The 19,067-nt window shown below is 42.2% G+C and overlaps 1 protein-coding gene across 1 annotated transcript; it reads left to right on the forward strand.

Annotated features, from left to right (window-relative positions):
* Positions 1-2,649: 2,649 nt before the first annotated feature.
* phf12b (PHD finger protein 12b) lies at positions 2,650-17,439 on the forward strand. The gene is made up of 15 exons (XM_053873258.1): positions 2,650-3,337; positions 3,491-3,672; positions 6,087-6,159; positions 6,442-6,895; positions 7,197-7,317; positions 8,046-8,178; positions 8,249-8,413; positions 8,635-8,778; positions 10,222-10,825; positions 10,898-10,993; positions 11,061-11,216; positions 13,808-13,903; positions 15,264-15,346; positions 15,427-15,565; positions 15,965-17,439. The coding sequence occupies exons 1-15, from the start codon at positions 3,272-3,274 to the stop codon at positions 16,393-16,395; spliced, it is 2,943 nt and encodes a 980-aa protein (XP_053729233.1). The 5' UTR covers positions 2,650-3,271; the 3' UTR covers positions 16,396-17,439.
* Positions 17,440-19,067: the final 1,628 nt, after the last annotated feature.

A 19,067-nucleotide genomic window follows, 5' to 3' on the forward strand; every position in this document is an offset into this window, starting at 1 on the left:
AAAGTTTAAAAAATAAATCTTGAGGAACGCTGGTTCATAGGTCTCATATTTTGTCAAGCAAGTCCAATAGTTGGAGAGAACCAGGTGGTAAACAATAGTGATGGGTAGATGAGGTTACATGTACCCATGACAGAACGTTGAACAGTGTTTTCACATGAACAACTAATGAATGACTAATGAAACTAACATAATTTCTAAACTAAATCCGTCTAATGGGCTTTGAAAATTAAGATACTGTTTCATCAACCCTGCGATACTGTTTCATGACACCTCATCTTCCCATGAGTGGTGAATAACAGCAAGACCATGGATTTGTTCGCATGGAATGCCTCCATTTGTTTAAAAGCCTCAGATGAGGCAATTCATGGCCATTGGCACATGATAAGTGACAGTTGTAATCGGTGGCTGAGTTCTAAAACATTTTTTTAATTCACCATTAAAAAAGACCAGGGCACAGATAGACCCCTAGTGGTGAGGAACAAAGTTTCTCACCACTAGGGGTCTTGAGTTCTAAATGTTGCATATGTACAACACATTTTGTCAAAAATATACACAGTTATTTCTGTGACAACAATAAAATGCATTGTGACGTGTGCCCTTTCTTCTCGCATGAGCACCAGTCCCCCAAAATGCAACGTGATTTAGCAGGGTGTGTGGGTGCAGCACCATTGACGACACAATCAATTTATATCAATTACCTTTGTTCTACAGGTATTTTATCAATATAATTTGTTAAACACTACGAATGCAGCTCAAACACAGAGCGATTGCCAGTGGGCCTCTGGTGTGCCATTGTTTGTCACAGTCAGGGAGAGGAGCTCCTCTGCAAGGAATGAATAAGGAAACCTTCAATACAAGAAGTAAATAAGCATTAATTTAATGACATCACCAGTAAAACTACAAATGGAAAGGGCACATGTACATTCACACACAAGATGGCAGCCCAAAATGTTTTGGAAAGATTGGACACCAGTCAGATTTGTCTGATTTTCCGTATTGATCCATTTTTGGAGAAAATGGCACTAACGGCAAGGCACCCAGGACCGGAAGAAGAGAGATTAGAGGCAAGCTAGAAATTCAAAAAGGTTTGTTACTACAGTAGTCAATGTTCAACAACACAATATGGAGTACACACCCAGTGGTCCACAACAAATTACTTCAATGTCCAATGAGCCCAAGAAATCCAAAACAAAGATGGAAACCAGTCTATATGGGATGCATCTTGACTGCAAAATGTAGAGCTAAGAACAAAAGCAAATGCACACTTGCACACATGCATATGAAGGTATCATGATGATCCACAGTCTGCTCCATTTCGCCAACTTTCCTTGACAGACTGCTTGATAGGGTGAGATTGCTGTCATCTGTGGAGGTCCCCAGCCCAGCAAAAGTTGCAGAAAGTCAACAGGAAAACTCAACACGAGCAACGGCACTAGAACAACATGTTTACTTTGAACATGACTGCTGGTTCACATTGAAGCAGTATTCAGATAAAATGTGTTGAAAAGACAAGACTAAACATCAGGACATATAACAAACTGACACCATCAGCGTCCATCAGAGCTACTTTCGTGGCGCATTAGAAGTGACAACTTTGTAAAATGCCAAAACAGACATTAAGCCGAATAAAATACTAAACATGCTGGATGAAATGTTTTGGCAAATGAAGTACTCTTTTTATCTCATGTCAATTGAACATAAACGACTTCAAAAGGTAATCTATTTTTGTAATGATTTTTTTTTATTAGTTGGTTAAAAAAATATGTTTTTATTGTCATTTTTTATTATTCATTTTTTTGAAGAAAAAAATAATCTATTGATATTATTCTGCCAATTTTTTCCCATTATTACTCGTTATTTTATCTCAGGTTAAAGATAAACCTTTGGCAGTAGTTGGTGTGGAAGACTGGAGCCTAAGTTACATCTATTCAGCAAAAATGAAAACCCACCGCAGACAACTTTCTGTCACGATAGTTACTTCGGATGGGAACAATAAATCTTCCCTCCTATGAATTGTATAAAGTCTGAGCAACACATATACAACCAAGTCATTTCCACCATCCATAACTAAAAATAGTAGTCCAATAACATTTTGCATGTAGTGCCTTTTGTTTTCTCTGCCTTGCATAACTGTATCGACATCGTCTCCATCTCCACCTGCTGGCTGGAATGACGAATTACTCATGTAGCGCCATTTAATTCGCCTTCGTGTGAACACAGATGAAACGTTTCTGAACTTGAGAAAAATGTAATCACTTGATGGTGTTCCTTCCAAAAGAGTTTAGCACGTTTTAAATCTTCTTTAATAATCCACACCCGTGCCCGCTTTCACTTTAATAAATAGCATTCCGCATTTCATTGTAATACTACTACTACTACTAATAATAATAATAATAATTTTCACAGATTCATGCTTCACTCATTTCGGCAAGAATTAATACAGACAACACCAGAGCATTACTGCATTTTAATTCATTGAGATTATTAACTGATGCTTAGCAATTCGTGTTGTTAATGAACGGCTTCTTGACACAAGTACGTCCTTCATGTATCGAAAAACATTTCTTACACTATTCCAAACCTACTGTACATTCTCGACTTTCTCTGCGCTTTTCTACATCCGTTCCACCGCGCATGCGCGCCCGGTGATTCGCGGTTGCGCCAACTGTTAGAGGATGTAGCTAGCAGTCAGTGTAGATGTTTTTCCACAACAATAACATGAACCAAATTTGCATTTCTCTACACCCAATTTGACGATTCCGCATCCCTCGCGCTACCGAGTCCGTGGATTGGAACTGTGCTGGCTCGATCAGCCGCCTGGATCTTTTGGTTTCATCTTGTGTTGACAATGGCAGCGGAGGGGTTTGCAGAGTTACTGGGATCCTTTCTGCTGGAGCAGACACAGCTATCATGGCTTGCCAGCTAGGCCGCGGACGGATTCTTTCGGCTGGCTATTCCAGAGGAAGCCTCCTTTGTGGAATTAAACCGTAGTCCTTAGAGACTCGCAAATGGTTGACCATTTCTCCTACATTGTTTCTCTTTCAACAAGATAGCATACCGAGGCTGCTCGCTTCTCAACCTTGACTGCCGGACATACTGCCTTCGTCGTTAGCTCCGTTAGCCTGCTAACGATAGCTAACACGATTTAAACCCCATCCGTCGCACGGATCGTTTGGAAATATACATAATTTGTGAGTTCGTCTCGCATCATCAAGGACAAGTTCCAAACCAGCGCCGTCGTTACAGATTTGCAGCGTTTGCTTCTGGATGAATGTGGGACAAAATGGAGACCCCGACAATTGTGTACGATTTAGACACCTCTGGGGGGTTAATGGAGGTAAGATTCACTTGTCAAATGCTTGGAACCTCTTAAGTTGTTTGTCGGTCGAAACTAAATTCCCTAAATTTGGCTGTCAGACAATTTACAAACTAAATCATACTGAACAATAGCAGCCCATCGGGAACCATATATGTGCTTTAACTTTGACAGCAAATTCAGACCCTGCTGGCACCACCAAAGTCGGATGAGGTGGAGAAGAGGAGTCGGAAGTTGGTGAGGGACGTCCGGAGAAGTGGCAGGACCACCAACCATGACACCTGCGATAGCTGCCGGGAAGGTGGAGATCTACTGTGTTGCGATCACTGCCCCGCAGCCTTCCACCTCCAATGCTGGTATGACAATTCAAGTTAGCTGTGGCGCTACCGGTCCCATGCCAGTGCTAGAGAGGTCTTGTCTAATTCCTCGGCTAGTAGATCTTCAGTTCTTGCATCACACAGAAATCTACTATCGACCTCATCCACCTGACTGCGTCAGTTTTGTACTCGTGCTACACGCAGTTTATTCACTCGATCGCACTGGAAATATATTCCTGGCGGGTCATGACAAGCTGTAGGTGTAACTTCAATTATTTCAGAATTGGTCGGTGCATGTCACCACATACGCTTGCATCATTCTGTAGCTGCTACAATGCAATTACATACAAAATGATGAAAAGAAACGGTAGCATGTCAAACGGACCTCTGCTTGACTGGTAACTTATCGCTGCACCCGTAAATGCTAACGCACTTGTCTCATCACCAAGGTTTGAAATGACATCAACTGAAATAGTCAATACCATAGACACATCGGTCGGAAGCCAATGTGAAATATCATTGTTGAGCGGTGTTGGTATTGTTTCCGGGCATCTCATCGGTTGCAGTTGCTGCCGGTTAGCCACCGCTGCTAAAAATGGAGTCTGTTTACAATATGGCGACCTAACTGCCCCCCCATTCACCCGCCATCTTACCAATCATTTCTCAAATTTTGCCTCTTGAAAAATCCGTCCGTTTGTTTGAAAGAGCTAACACTTTACATATGGGACGACTGGAATGATGCAGTATATTGACAGTTTTATCCGGGACAGTTGGCGGCTCTTACGGCGTCCTGCCGATGCGGACGGTTCTAACTTAGACGTTAGCAACGCTGCCCGTCAGCTATGTCCAGTCCGTATATGGTCTTGTCCTTACTGTATGTGACGGTTACTATTCTTTTAGTTCACTTTATTGCATCATAGGTTCGATTCTTTTTTTCTCGTCACTCTTGCAAGTCGTGTATTTGGATTCATAATATGTATCAGTATCTTTTCTGCTATGCTTTACCATAAACCTTCTGTGCATGCTTTACTTTTTTATCCACTTGTGTTTATATACTGCGTGGTGCTTTATCATCAATTCTTCGCATTTTTATTTCTCAAAAATAAAAATAAAAGAACTGCCTCTTTCAAAGTGAAAGAGGCAGTTCTTGGTGGTGTCTAACGCTATGTTCAGTATCCCAATGACCCTTTGTCAAAATATATATTTTATATCATTTAGTGTTTCCGATCCTGTGAAGATGTTGTTTGCTCAAGTCATGAATCAGTAATGTGACTGTGTTTTTCATGAATATCGATCATTCATCAAAGTGTACAATGGAAACAAAACAAAAACCTTTCCATGTCAGAAATTTGTAGTGGGCTGGTAGCTGCCCTTCAGGTCACTCTTTAAGTAGCCCAAAGTTTCACCCTTGGTCAAACTGATACTACTCACTCACTTTACACAACCCTCACATTCAACAGGTCAGAGGAACCGGAAATGTGCTGAAATAGCCAATAAAAAAATACCGTATAATTAATCAATCAAAACTTATCTGTATTTAGAGTTATGATACGTTTTTTTTCTTCTTGAATATTTTTAGACTGTGTGTCCATGATGAAATGTAGCACAAAACTGGGAGGAAAAAAATCAAATAAACATCACATATGCCTTGCAGAAAAAAATCTAGGAGATGGCTCCCAACCGCTCATGCATATGTCCAGGTACATGCATACAGACAATAACTATTAAAAAAAAACATGTTTAAATGATTAGAATAAAACCTTTGCAGCTTGAATGTAGTTGGATTGCACATTCCCATGACATGCTCTCAACAAAGAAAGGAGGCTAGAAAAAAACCCGGGGAAAGGGAATTCGGCTTGTGGTTTGCTCAGATTTCACTATATCAATTAATATTCATATTCCCCTAATATTGATTCTGAGGAAAACTATTATTCATTTCGTTTCATTGGATTAGTTGGGGCCTAATGATAGAACTTTGTCGTTTCTGAGTGGAAAAGTTAGTGATCACCCCGTCTAAAGAGTTCATAATGAGTATTTACACAAATCAGTTTCTGATCGTTATTGTTGTGTCATATTATGTCCACTAGATGGTGCTAGATAGATTATTTATCGGGGACATTGTCAAGCGTTCAAAAATGCACGTACAACTGAATCCACATTGCTGTGTTGAAAAGCTTTTATTTGCCGACCTAATTTCCTGGTATCTATTCGTAACTTGTGAGTAGTGTTGTATACCCACTGTGGAACTCATAAGGGCCATCTAACAGTGTCTGATAACAGTACCCTGCCAGAAAGAGAGAAAGCTGACCAGTAAACTGTTTTCTTCTAATTACTGAATTATTTATGTGGTTATTTATTTATTGATGTTTATTAATCATTTTTCATTTTCTAACGTACAATAATATGTCTTATATTAGTTTCTGTTTCTGAACATTTTCATCTTCCAATCCCAGCAATCCTCCACTGAGCGAAGAAATGCTCCCCTCTGGTGAATGGATGTGTCATCGTTGCAATGTGAGGAAGAAGGTGAGCTATATATTTGTAGCCCTTAAAGAAAGCAAACTGTAATATGGAATTATCATCTCTGCTTTCAAAGTAACTTTATTGTCATTATATTTGGACATACTTGCCTACATCTTCCATTCCGCTTTGTCCTCCAGAGGAGGGTCATAGATTTTTTTTTGTTGTTGCTCCAATACTCGTCAATAAATAATGTAATCCAAGCAAATATCATTGTTTAAAGAATACTTGACATTTGTTTTGTGTGTGTGTGCGTGCGTGCGTGCGTGCATGTGTGTGTGTGTGTAGAAGAGGGAACAGAAGTCAGAGCAGACCAATGGTCTTCTTGAAAGACAGACTAAGCGCTCAGCATCGCCTGCAGTAGAGCTGGAACTCAATGCAGGCCCACTGCGGCTGGATGGCCTACCTCCCGGTGCTGGAGCTGCCGGGCCTGGCTTGCGAGTCGCTCAGGTACGACTGTTGGATCGCAGGACCAGCAGCAGGCCAAGCAGCCGACCAGGCACACCCAACTCCAATACATCATCCACTCCAACTCCCTCTGAAGACCAAAATGACGGTGAGGATGAACCAGCCGAAGGGGATGATGACATCCAGGGCATGGATCAGGAAAGCACTGCACTCTCGGCTCCGACACCACGACTCCTTAAAAGACCATTTCAGCTTCTCATAGCAGCCGCCATGGAGAGAAATCCCACACAGTTCCAGCTGCCCACTGAGCTCACATGTACAACTGCACTGCCGGGTCAGTCTTCAGTCACTTCCTGTCATATGATGACTTGTCATCAGAACACAGATCGAATTGAATCTCTTTACAGTTTGCTTTTGGAATGTGTTTGTTAAAGGAATGTGATTTCATTTGTCAAAAAAAGAAAAAAAACATTGTAGCAATTACACTGGAGGTAATTTTCTCTAGAATTTGATGATGAGTCAGGGTGAGCAATTTAATTGGAGGTCACATTTTCTTGTATTCTGTTTATTGAACTAATGCCAGAAACTCTTAATAGTAAATCAAAGTATTTTTATTTCTTTATTTGTTGATGCAGGCAGTAGCAAACGAAGAAGAAAAGAGGAGTTACTTGGGAAACCGTTCAGGCGACCACAGCATGAACTGGACACCAATGGCCTGGTTCCACTTCCTGTCAAAGTCTGTTATTCTTGCAACAGGTTTGTCCCAGTTCTTTTTTGTATGAGGACACTGATTATCATAATTATAGGGTGTGTATCTGGGGTGGGCAATTTCCTTGTGGTCCCTATTCTATACTTGGACTGCTCTGGGGTTCCATCAAACCAAAAGATCAGAGAAAAACATGTATAGAACATGATAAACAGTAATTATGTTAATAAAAAAACATCAAATCATAAAAAAGTGAAAAATCACACATTATGAGTAATATTTGTATTGATACAATGATCAGGTGTTTGTTGTAAATCAATGAATATGTGATGATTATTTATGTGACAAATTAGACAAACTAGAGTTGTGTGGGAAAACGAGAAACGTATTTTTATAGTCTATTGTGAGGGGCTATCATTTTCACAAAAAGGTTAATTAAAGCCATTACTTGCCAGTCTTTAATCATCATTCAGGCAAGAAATTGCATTGAAAATAAAAGACAAAAGGAGCAGAGAAAAGTAAAGAGTATATTTAGAATGTAATAGTGCTTACTAATAAATTCCCACTGACTTCATCATCGCCCCATAAATACCGACAAAGACCCCCGGGCTGCACTTTGCCCAGGTCTAGTGTAGATGATAAATGTAGCCTTTGTTTTAAAAGCAGCAATGTTAAGTTGCCTTTGATACTCCATTCCAACATATGTTAAGTCAAGCAACAAAAACACGTCATTATTTGATACTTGAATCTTAAATCATGTCTTTCTTTTCCCTGCTAGGAGTTGCAGGTTGGCCCCATTAATCCAATGTGATTACTGTCCTCTCCTCTTCCACATGGACTGTCTCAACCCTCCTCTTACTGCTCTTCCAGCAGGCAAGTGGATGTGTCCAAATCACGGCGAACACTTGGTGGTAAGTTTGTTCTTTCTCCGAAATTTGTGAAAATGTGCCAAGTTTTAAGAATTTGTAAATGTTTTGACAGCTGAACCAGAAAAGCCTGAGTCTGTCCAGTCGCTGTCAGCTCTTTGACCAGTTTCAGGACAGAATGTCTCAGCATGCAGTCAAGTTGGACTTCCTGAGACGAGTTCATCGGTCAAACCCGCCAAATCGGTTGCGTACTCACCAGCACAAAAAGAAAACGGTGAAGGTAGATTGTTTGTTTTTTTTCTGCAATGGAAATAAAAAATGCTTTACCCGGATGAAGCCAGGGTAAATGTGTATTGTTGATTTTCCTTATGTAATTGCCCCCTGCAGTAATACACACCAAAGCACATACATGCACCATTGGCCATGTGCGCCGCTGGCTCTCCTGTTTGTATTGCTGCACTTTATTTGCAGTTCAAAGCTTGTTTCTGTGTTTATCCTCAGGTGCCTGATGCCATCAAGGCTCAGTATAGGAATCCCCCTCCCAAAGTAGGTCCTGCTCAGCTCCATCAAATTGAACTAGTATGCCGTGGTGTACCTGAACATCCACACTCAAAGCATCTCACGAGTGAGGCTGAGCAACAGGAGGTAGGATGACACCACACATTCAGCTCATGCCCATATTGAGTAGAAGTGTCTCATGTTGTACATATTTGTGTCATGGCTGACGGATTTTTGTAGATTAAGCGAAAATATTTTACTTCTCAGTCGTTTCTGGAGGCCAGTGCGATTGCACGTCCAGCTGAATTGGTCATGGCACATGCATCAATAGGAGGTATCAGTCGAACACAGTGATGTGTTGGAGTATTCAATTTTTATGATATAAACAGCAGGTGCACACTGAGTGAACACGGACCTATAATTGATATGGTTGTGATAACCAATTAGATCACAAGCTGGGACAGCAAGGCCTTATAGCTGACCTCACATTGAACATGACTAGTACTGTGATTGGATACTCATAGAGTAATTTCTGGGCTAACCACTACTTTTTTCTCACTCTCTGAACCCTGTGGCTTAAACGTTTATGGATTTTTATGGACAAACAAGCTTCAGACTAGGGGTCTCAAACTCACAGCCTGCGGGACTCAATCCAGTGGCCCGCCGCTAGACGACGTATTATTGCATGGGTGTAGCCCCCAGAATGTTGTCCTCCAAAACCCAACTTAGGACCATTAAAGGATATTGTTTATCACATCTGGCTTAGTAGGTGTAATAGGAGCATTAGCTCTAACTAATGATGACAATGACTGTTGGCTCGATGGCCCTTCACCAACACTTGTACGGTACTGTCAGGTCAAGCCCTTCTGCTATCATGTAGTGTTCAATGCATGCTGGACAGCTGTTAGAAAGCAAGAGCTTTTATTCAAGGTGCAAATTCACCAAATCACTCAAATGGCACCAAAACACTGCAAATATGACTCAATGTGATTTTGAAGATGTGATGGCGTGACACCAAGAAAAAATAAATATACAAACTGAAGGGCGGTGCTGCCGTTCCGCCCTTCTGCTGGAATGCCTCAATACAAGAACGTTGACCAACACTGTTACTGCTAGGTCTGTGGGACGTGTGAGTGAAGATACTGGGACTTGTACGTGAAAGCATATGAGTTTCTGGCAAGGGCAATTTTATAGGATGGCAGTAAGACATGTCATGGTGTATGGTTTAGAGAGAGCTCTGACAAGAAGCAAAGTTAGAGTTGAAGATGTTCAATCTTTTCGTGGGGAGTGACTAGGAAAGATTACAAATGGGTCTGAGGGACAGAAGTTTGTGGAGAGGAGAGACAGTGGACATGTTTGGCACAGAATGTTTTGAGTTGAAGACACCAGGCGAACGGAGAATGATTACTATTGCAGTTCATGGATATAATACAGGACTTGGATAGATGTAACAATCAGTGTCAGCTGTTTTTCCTGTATTCTTCAGAAGAACCTGATATGACTTTGGAATAATGGCCGAATGAGCTTTTCAATTAAAGTCAATTAAAATAAAGCAAGATATTAAACTAACACCTGAGCTTCTACTTTCAGTGGCTTCAGAATGTCATCGCCCTCCAGTGCAGCATCATGAGGCACTTGTCCACGAAGCCCAAAGCTCCAGCTCTGCTGTCCACGGCAGAGTGGAACACACTCTGTACCACATTGGAGGATGTAAAACCACCTACCTGTTTGGAAAGGACTTCTACCCCTAAACCCTGCAGTGATTCAAATGACTTTGAGGGGGACTCCTGTCAATGCAGCACCAAACCCTGCCACAACTGCAGGAAACCTAATGGGCCTGTTGCTGACGAAACTCAAGCCCTCAAAGCTAATGGCCCTGTTGACTTCAACAATGCAACAGAGCCCTGTAGGCAAAGACTGACACCCTTAGAATCTGCGACGCTGTCTGAAATGGCCAACCATGTCGATGCAGGAATTGTTAAAGAGGAACCACTTAGTACCATGGAGACCTGCACTCAAAAACTCTTCCCCTCTACTCCATCTACCTGTCCTCATCTGCACAGTAACCAGCAAAACAATGGTGGTCAGATCCAAGATCTGACAACTGACAAGAACCCCCCCCACTCCATTAGCTGCAGTGTTACCACAAGCACAGCACCAATACAAAAGCAAGGACATGTCTCAGTGGCTTCAGGTATTTCTACATACTTAATATTGCACCAAATGCTCGGTTCAGTTTCAAAACTTGACATTCCTTGTCCCGAAGGTGTTGCTAACAGCAAGAGTCCAGAACTTTCTTATTCCTCCTCCTCCATCGCCAACTTGTCCAGCTGCATGAAGGAGTACATGGATGAAGATGGTGGTATGTGAATATCCCTTTCTATTGTCATTATGGACATGACCCAAGTAAATTTACTGTTTGTTTTCAGTGGTTGAGTTGGACAAATTAGACGCAGAGATGATCAAGCTCTTGGCCTGGCAGAGGATACAGCAGCTCTTCCCCTGCAAAACACCTGACACCCCACGTCCTCTTCCTCCTCAAGTTGCCACTGGTGATCCCAAGACCCTTTCAACCCATCCTGACAGTAAGACCATTAAACTTATCGTTCAACATTGGTTGGTGGTTTGTAAACAACGTTTAAAAGCTTGTCGACACAAAATAGGGTTCTCTTGCTGATGGGCTGAGCCGTTTGCAGCTGCTTAGTGGGAGCACTATGTGTTGCGGATACACGTGTGGTATAGTGGGCTTGCTTTGACACCCACCTTTGTTTCCCTCCTTGTGATTTTCCCCTTTCACGCTACTGTCGCTATCCTTGATAGAGAAGTATTGTCATATGCCAGAGAAATGCTTATAACTGTTGGGCGAATGGACAATGCAGGGTTTCCAGGTGTCCGAAAAATGCTGAGTGATTACGTTTCCGTTTTTTTCCCTGACAGTCATTACCACCAAAGAAGCCAAAAATTGGCACAATTCTCCTCCGATTAAAAGGCTTTAAGAACAATTGTTTAAAGTTTCAAACTTACCTGCATTGTCTTCCCGTCAACAGCATCAGACATCTTATCAATAACAGCATTGTTGAAAACGCCACGACCTGTCAAATGTGAGTCCCCCGAGATGCGGATAGCTGCAAGATTTTGCTTAATATGACATCCGCAATGACAGAGTCACAAGTGCACAAGGCATGAGAATCAAATTTCGATGTAGTTCAATGACATTGCCAGTTATAAACACCCTTTACATGGAAACCAGTATGATGGCGCTACGATTAGGGGACTATACAGACTATACAGAGGGGTGTGCAATAAGTTCCACAAAGGGCTGCAGTGGGTGCAGGTTTTGATCAAGAGGGCTGTCAGGCTGTCAATCAGGTGTCTAGCTCTCACAACACCTTGAACAAAGTGAGAGAGATTACTGACGATCGAGAAGATTTTAATCATTGAAGTACAGATCCAGACGTTGGAAATGATCAATAAAGTGAAAACAATTACTGTACAGCGCAGCATTATTCATTTAAGCAAATCTGCCTGTCAATAAAATCTGGTGTTTATCAGCCTAAGAAAGGCGAAAACATGTAAGTTGTCAAACATCTGCAGCGCTGCGCTCCCGTTCCCCTCCCCGAGCACAATTTTCCTACAGCTCCCAGCTGCACACCTCAGTGTCCTGTGAGTTTGAGATGTAGTTTTTGAAGGATGTTGTCCATCTAGACAGCGACCCGGCATTTATCATGTTTGTATGGAGTCGCGCTGTACACATCGTTTCTCACATCTAGCACCGAGTCGCCTGAGGCGAGACGCTCACCACCCGCGAAGAGTTTCCCAAGATAAAGTTCAAAGTTCGCTTGTGTTCACATCTCGGACTTCTGAGCCGAAAGAACTTTGTCTCAAGACAGAACCTGCAGTGTGAAAGCGCCCTAAAGACTAGTTAGTCAATTGATTGTCATTCCGGTGCTGTCATGGTCCATATCGGACACGATGCTGAACCACTATAAGGACTATAAGCCTCTACTTTTTTCTCGCACTCTGAGCCCTGCGGCTTATACAACAGCACAGTATGTATTGATTTTTACCGGCTGAAATCAGTTTAAGTCAGAGGCGATGAATTCAGAGGCTTTTTATTTACCTATTTTGCTGTGTGACATGTCTGATGGCTGATTTGGGTGATGATGCAGGGAAGGAACTATATGTTGTGGAAAAAGGTTCTGATAAACATTTGCATTCACTGTGCCATGTAGCTGTGTAAGAGGCCCAACTCCCTGCTGCAGAAAGCATGCCCCAAGTCATAACCATGACCTTTTACTGATGTTTTTACACACTTCAGCCTTTCTCCAATTTGAATATAATGTTTCCCATCAGACCCATACATGTTAAACTTGCTTTCATCACTGAAGTGAACTTTGGACCAGTTCTCCTCTGGCCGCACAACATTCTCCTCAGCAAAGCTTAATCTAGCCTTTTGATTCTTTCTGCTAATGAGAGGTTTGGTCACTGCAGAGTGGGCTTTCAGTCCAAATGCTCTTACTCATCGAGACCCGGTATGACGAGTCAGTCTTTACCGTGTTCAATGCTGAACTGGCAAGCAATTCAAGCTGCAGTGTGCAAACCATTGCCTATTGCTATGGCTGATAAGGTCATCTCTTGGCAGGCTTTTAGCTAGGGGGGTGTCCGGGTGTCCTGTGGACACCCTAAACTGAAAATCATTAAAGTTTTTTCTTTTTTTTTTTTAATGAATCAGGGTCAACCAAGTAAAACAACTGTCCAGGAGACCCCTGTATCTGAGAGTGTTATTTTGGCAACAGTTACTGAGTTCATCTCTGTTAATTATTTGACTCAGATGTTTTGATAAAAAGTTATTTTTGCAAAGCAACTTCTTATGTCAGTCAATGACCTGGCGCGTCGGGAAAGGGAATGGGATGGGGTCGCATATAGCATATAGACACAACAAAAAGGCCTTCAACTGTTGAGCTGTGGAGGTGACATTCTTTCAGAAATGTTCAGTAATTTTTTATCATTTTTTAAAATTATTCTCTAATTTATCATCACATTTATATCGTGTGTATATACAGCGGTTGAGTATGTTTCTTAATGGAAAAATCAATCCATTCCAAATTGATCATTTTCTGCTCTCAGTGTGGAATGTACTGGATGTTGACCTTGGTCTTTTGTGCTCTTGCCCCAGGTCAAAAGAAGGTGCAGGCTCGAGCGGTCTTTTACCCTCTGACAGGAAAAGGAGCATCAGTCAACATGTGTTACAGGACCCTGTACATAGGATCAGGTAAAGATTGAACTCCGTCTGTGTTACAGGCTCATTGTGCCTTTCCGAATGGCTCCCGTCCCCTCTGCGCAATTTTTTTCAGAAGCAGGTCTCTCTTTCTCACAAAAGCATCTTATCAGCCACATTAAGGCTAATCCCACGTTATTCTGTTAACACCCTGTTGTAGCCATCCAATGCTGCAATTCCATGATCTCGGAAATCATCAGCTTCCACCTACTACACACAAGTTCAGTGAAAGGCCTTCTAGCTAACGGTCACTGGCATCATTACTTAGTAGTCATGTTCATATTACACTTACCAAGCCAGATGTGATGATCATTATCATTTAATGTTCTTAAATTGGGTTTTAGAGGACAACACTCTGGGGGCTAGTTGCATGCTATGGTTGGGCGTTTAGTGGTGGGGCATTGTGCAAATGGCCCTGCGGGCTGCGAGTTTGTCGGCCTAATATATGATGGGAAATTGTGTTCTGCTTTTTAAATTATTATTATCAAAAGTATGAAATCATCCAAACATCAACTTTCTTTGATAAACACCCATGCAATGTGTTCTCGACTATTTATACGACATTTTAAAAAAGAATAGTAAAAACACACATTGGATATTCTGTATTCAGCCAAGCATTTTCAATGCTATATTTTCAATGTTTTTGGTCATAACTTTGGTCTGTTCGGACTCTTCTGGACCTGTACAATATTGAAAAAAACTGACATAGTGATTTGTTTTTCTTTGCAAGATATATTGCTATATTAACACAAATTATCGAGGATTGTCACTGGATTACTTACTTAGCAATTAGGTTGATTCTCACAAATGGACAAATATTTTTTTTAAATAAAAAGGTATTTTGTTCACAAACCCCAACAATGATATGAGAATCAGTGACAAAACGTAGATGAAAAAAATACGAAATATGGGTAATAAATTTGAAATATAATTGTGCTTGTGTAATTATGTTACGAGGAAGAGTGCTGGCAGACTGAGTACACTTACTGTAACTCTGGAAGACTCAGCAATGTCTTTGTTGTTTTTATTATTATTTGTATAGTAGTAGTTGTCGTAATAGTTGTTGTTTTAAACAGCCTGTCATTTTTTTAATGGGAAATTGGCCACATCTATGATGGTTCTGCTCCGTTTTGACTTTTTGTCACTGCTACAAAGGCATCTAGATTTTTCTGTTCCTTTGACAGTGACACGTTAAGATGTCGGGTGTGACACAGCGACACGTTGTACGGGAGGGGAGGGGTGGGCTGTGAGCAGAAGGCTCTGTGGCTCCCCGGAGAAGCGTTTCCTTAGTGATACTTAAATGACGCAAAAGAAAGTCTGGAGAAATAAAAACCTCTCTAAATCTGCTCTGCAGGAGCTGACATGGATGTGTGCCTTACAAACTATGGTCACTGCAACTTTATATCTGGGAAACACGCATGTATTTTCTATGATGAGGTAAGTTGTCTCTTTGGCTTCATACACCATGTGCCTGCAACTGTTTGTTTCATTAAGTTGTGTATGTTGTCTTTGAGCAGAACACCAAGCATTACGAGTTGCTCAATTACAGCGAGCACGGCACAACAGTGGACAATGTTCTGTACTCCTGCGACTTCTCTGAGAAGGCCACATCGTCTCCACCCAGTGGTCTGGTGGCTCGAGTGCAAGGAATAATCAGTGAGTGAGAATATTGAGAAATACTTTGTGGTCAGTAAGTAGTACGATGTGATTTGGCACTGTAGACACTATTAAATCTGTCTTCGAAATTTAGTTTGCCATTTCACATAAGAGAAAATGTTTAGGAGTCCACTACATAGGATGCCATCATTAACTGACCAATATCCATTAATTTGTGTCTTTTGTCTTTTAAATCTAGCATCTGTCAATAGTGATCCTACCTTTATTTTTGATGTTCCGAGTTGTAAAGTGACCTGCAAATGAAAACGGGGCAGGTTTAGCATCAATGGTAAAGATAACTGAGTTTAGACCGGAGCCTTGCGTGTGACGACACTCTTGGAATTCAAAGGACATATTCATAAGTCTGACATTTAGCGTGTCCTATGTTCATGTGTACAGGGCACAGTAAAAAATGGAAAGAAGACGAGGGTACCAACCCTGCAGGGGTCTTAGCAGCTGGTGGGGTGATGAGCAGTCAACCTCATGGGGCCGCAGAGATGACCTGCAGCTGCAAAGGCAGCAGTTCCAATCTCATCGGGGGCAGCGGGGCAGGCTGGGAGGGCACAGCTCTGCTCCACCACGGCAGTTACATCAAACTGGGGTGCATCCAGTTTGTCTTCAGCATTACAGAATTTGCCAGCAAGCAGCCCAAAGAGGAGGTGAGCAGCATGCCAGCCACAGTCTCCGCTTTCACCCCCTCAACCAGCAACGTCAGCACGGCGCCTGTCGACACGCCTCCCTCGTCAAGCACTGCCAGCAACGTACCCAGCCAAGAAGAACCTGCCCCAAAACACCAAGTGTCTGTGTTACGAGTCGACTTGGTTCCATAGCCAGTGTAGGGAGCCGTCACAGGCACACCCAAGCCCTTCTGGACTGGAGTTTTGCACCACAAACAGACACGCTGAAGGGAAAAGCTTGGCAGCTGGTCAACAGGGAAACCTTTTTTAAAATGACATTATTTCTAAATATTTGCATGAAGTTGAAGTATCATTGACAATCTTGTTTTGACTGTCGCAACCTTGTGTTCACTCTCAAACCTGCTGTAGTCCATGCTTAAGTTTTTTTGTTTTTTTTATTTTAGTCCGCCATCATCTATGGTGCACTGTTACTCTGCCAGTCTGCCATTTACCACCAAACTTTTCTGTAGTATTATGTATCTCTCATTTCTTTTGCTGCTTTTGCACCACTAGTAGCTATGAATTTGACATGTACATGCTTCTACACTATATATGTATATACTGTGTAAATAAGTCCAATTTGGTGCCTCTTATTTGGAGAAACATTGGATTCCATGTAGATATGCCATTTTTTGGGGGGTCTCTAATTGTACAGCTCCTGAATTTTGTGATACAGTGTAGAGTAAGTTTTGTGATAAAACTTGTCATTGCTGTGTCAGCTGGCTTTTGTTCATCTGTAAATATCGTGTTGTTTAGCATCATTTTAACGTCGCTCTTGTATATAAGCACTCTTTGTCTGTACCTGCCTCTCTGTTCAAACATGTAAATACAAAAAAGATTTTCTACGTACAAACTCTGATTGCCTCGTCCCGGTGTTGTTTTCCTTGCCAGCGCTCCCACCCTCTGATGAACATTAGTTGACAGGCAACATGGCAGCCTTTTTTAAATAAGCCAAGCTGCATAATCTGAAATCTGATCCAGTGCCTACATCACACAAGAAGATTGCAGACATGAGTGAATTCACTCCGAACCACATTTGTGGTGTGTTTCTCAGAAAGTTTTGGAATGAAACAGAGTTTGAACACTTGCCCTGGGTCAAAAAGACAAGGGAGGTTGACTGACTCAGATTCTGGAGTATTCATGATCTGATCCTCATACTGGACTGATGGCTTTAGCAATGCCAGCAACGTGGTGAGGAATGGTCAGGACACAGGGGTAGGAGGGATGTGGAATAGAATAAATCATGCAGTAGATGTGGTGTTCACATCCTTGCCATAAATAATGATGCCCAGCCATCATTGCTTGAGAGATGAGGGAGAGTGTCATCAGCAGATCAGATAAGCGTCTGTTAGTTATGTTGTGGTGGGTACTAAGGCTTAGTAGGCCTCCCACCCGGCACAATCATGTGGTGTGATGCGATGTGTCTTTAGCTGCTCTGACGAAGTAAGGAATAAAGCTCAGTAACCCCCCATCTCCTGGTTCCTCATTCTACTACATTGCTGACCCTGACATGACACAGTGGAGTCAGCAATAGCAAAGGAAGGGTGAGTGATTATGGAGTGAGACGTTTCAACAGCCTGTGGGGCTTGTCACGTATGGTGCAGGAGATGGAGGCCATGGGCTCAACAATACCACTGCCTGTGACCGTTATCTGGTGCCGCACATCCAGGACTTAAGCCTACACCCAGCTGTTTTTTTGAAGGTGGCTCTGGTGCACGGTTTTCATCAGGTTCCCGCTCACGCTGGGGGCTAGACCAGGACTGCAGTGATAATACGGTTCGGGTTCCTCCGCATGCCTTTCAGTCAGAAGGGATCGGACACTAGCATCCAAAACTTTGGGCCACGCTGAAGATTTTTCTTATTTATTGTATGCCTTCGTCAGCTGAAAAAAGGTGATTCCAAAGTTTAACATTTGACTGAAAAAACTATGGTGACTGAGGGTTAAGTGAAACAGTTTTTAACCACTTCAAACCTGAGCTTTTGTCATGGGTGGACTGCTTTTTCTCTCTGCTACAGTTGGCCGATAGATAGATAGCTAGAAGGGCCTTTGAACTTGAGCCATGATTTTTCCTATTTAGAAACAAAAATGTGTCAAATTATTGTACATGTATTGGCCGGTTTCTTGTGAAACTTGGGAAAGAATGTTTCACATTTTTGTCCAGTGCTTTTGCTGACATGTGTTTGTTTTTGATGTTAGTATACTAATGTATGCTGCCGACGAACAAAATGTCCCCATTGTGGGATGAATAAAGTGAATCAATCAATCAACCTGATTCTCAATGAAATGGATGTCATGTCATTGAACAACCACAAGATGGTGCGGTGTCTCTACATGCGGAGGGTCACAGGAAATGGCGTATTCAACGGCAGCGTGCTAACCGAATACTAACAATATCTTCTTCCTTCTGAAAATAATTACCTGCACTTTGGTCTCATTGGCATTCAGGTTAATTTCCGTGCCACCACAGCCCTGTCACTTGAGATGTGAGAGACACTGGACGATAATCAGATGGACTCAGGCACGGCATCTTAGCTCAGGTGCTGTGTGCACGTCAGCAAGGAGCACTAGTGTCCAGCCAGGGGTGGACGGTCAGTTGAGGGCGCCTCCCCACCGCTCAGCGCTCGCCACAGTACGTCAAAAGCAGTAGAAAAAAATGCTAAAATAACGGTGCCTCTAGAGAGCAGGAGGATAAATATTATACGTATCATAATTTGTGTGAGTCATGACATCAGTGTGTCATGTCATTGACGTACTTCCGCCTCGGGTCGCACAGCACTTTGCCGTTCACTCTGGTCAGTGGAGCGCATGCGCAGTTCCACGCGCT

The sequence above is a fragment of the Synchiropus splendidus genome, chromosome 8 (genome assembly GCF_027744825.2).
Source record: "Synchiropus splendidus isolate RoL2022-P1 chromosome 8, RoL_Sspl_1.0, whole genome shotgun sequence".
Lineage (NCBI taxonomy): Eukaryota > Metazoa > Chordata > Actinopteri > Syngnathiformes > Callionymidae > Synchiropus > Synchiropus splendidus.

What these genes read in the sequence shown, in the direction of transcription:
- phf12b (XM_053873258.1), top strand. Translation starts at nt 3,272, where the DNA reads ATGTGGGACAAAATGGAGACCCCGACAATTGTGTACGATTTAGACACC. An exon ending in GTCTGTTATTCTTGCAACAG is followed by an intron (nt 7,318 to 8,045) that starts GTTTGTCCCAGT and finishes TTTCCCTGCTAG; the next exon opens with GAGTTGCAGGTTGGCCCCAT. An exon ending in GACCCTGTACATAGGATCAG is followed by an intron (nt 13,904 to 15,263) that starts GTAAAGATTGAA and finishes TCTGCTCTGCAG; the next exon opens with GAGCTGACATGGATGTGTGC.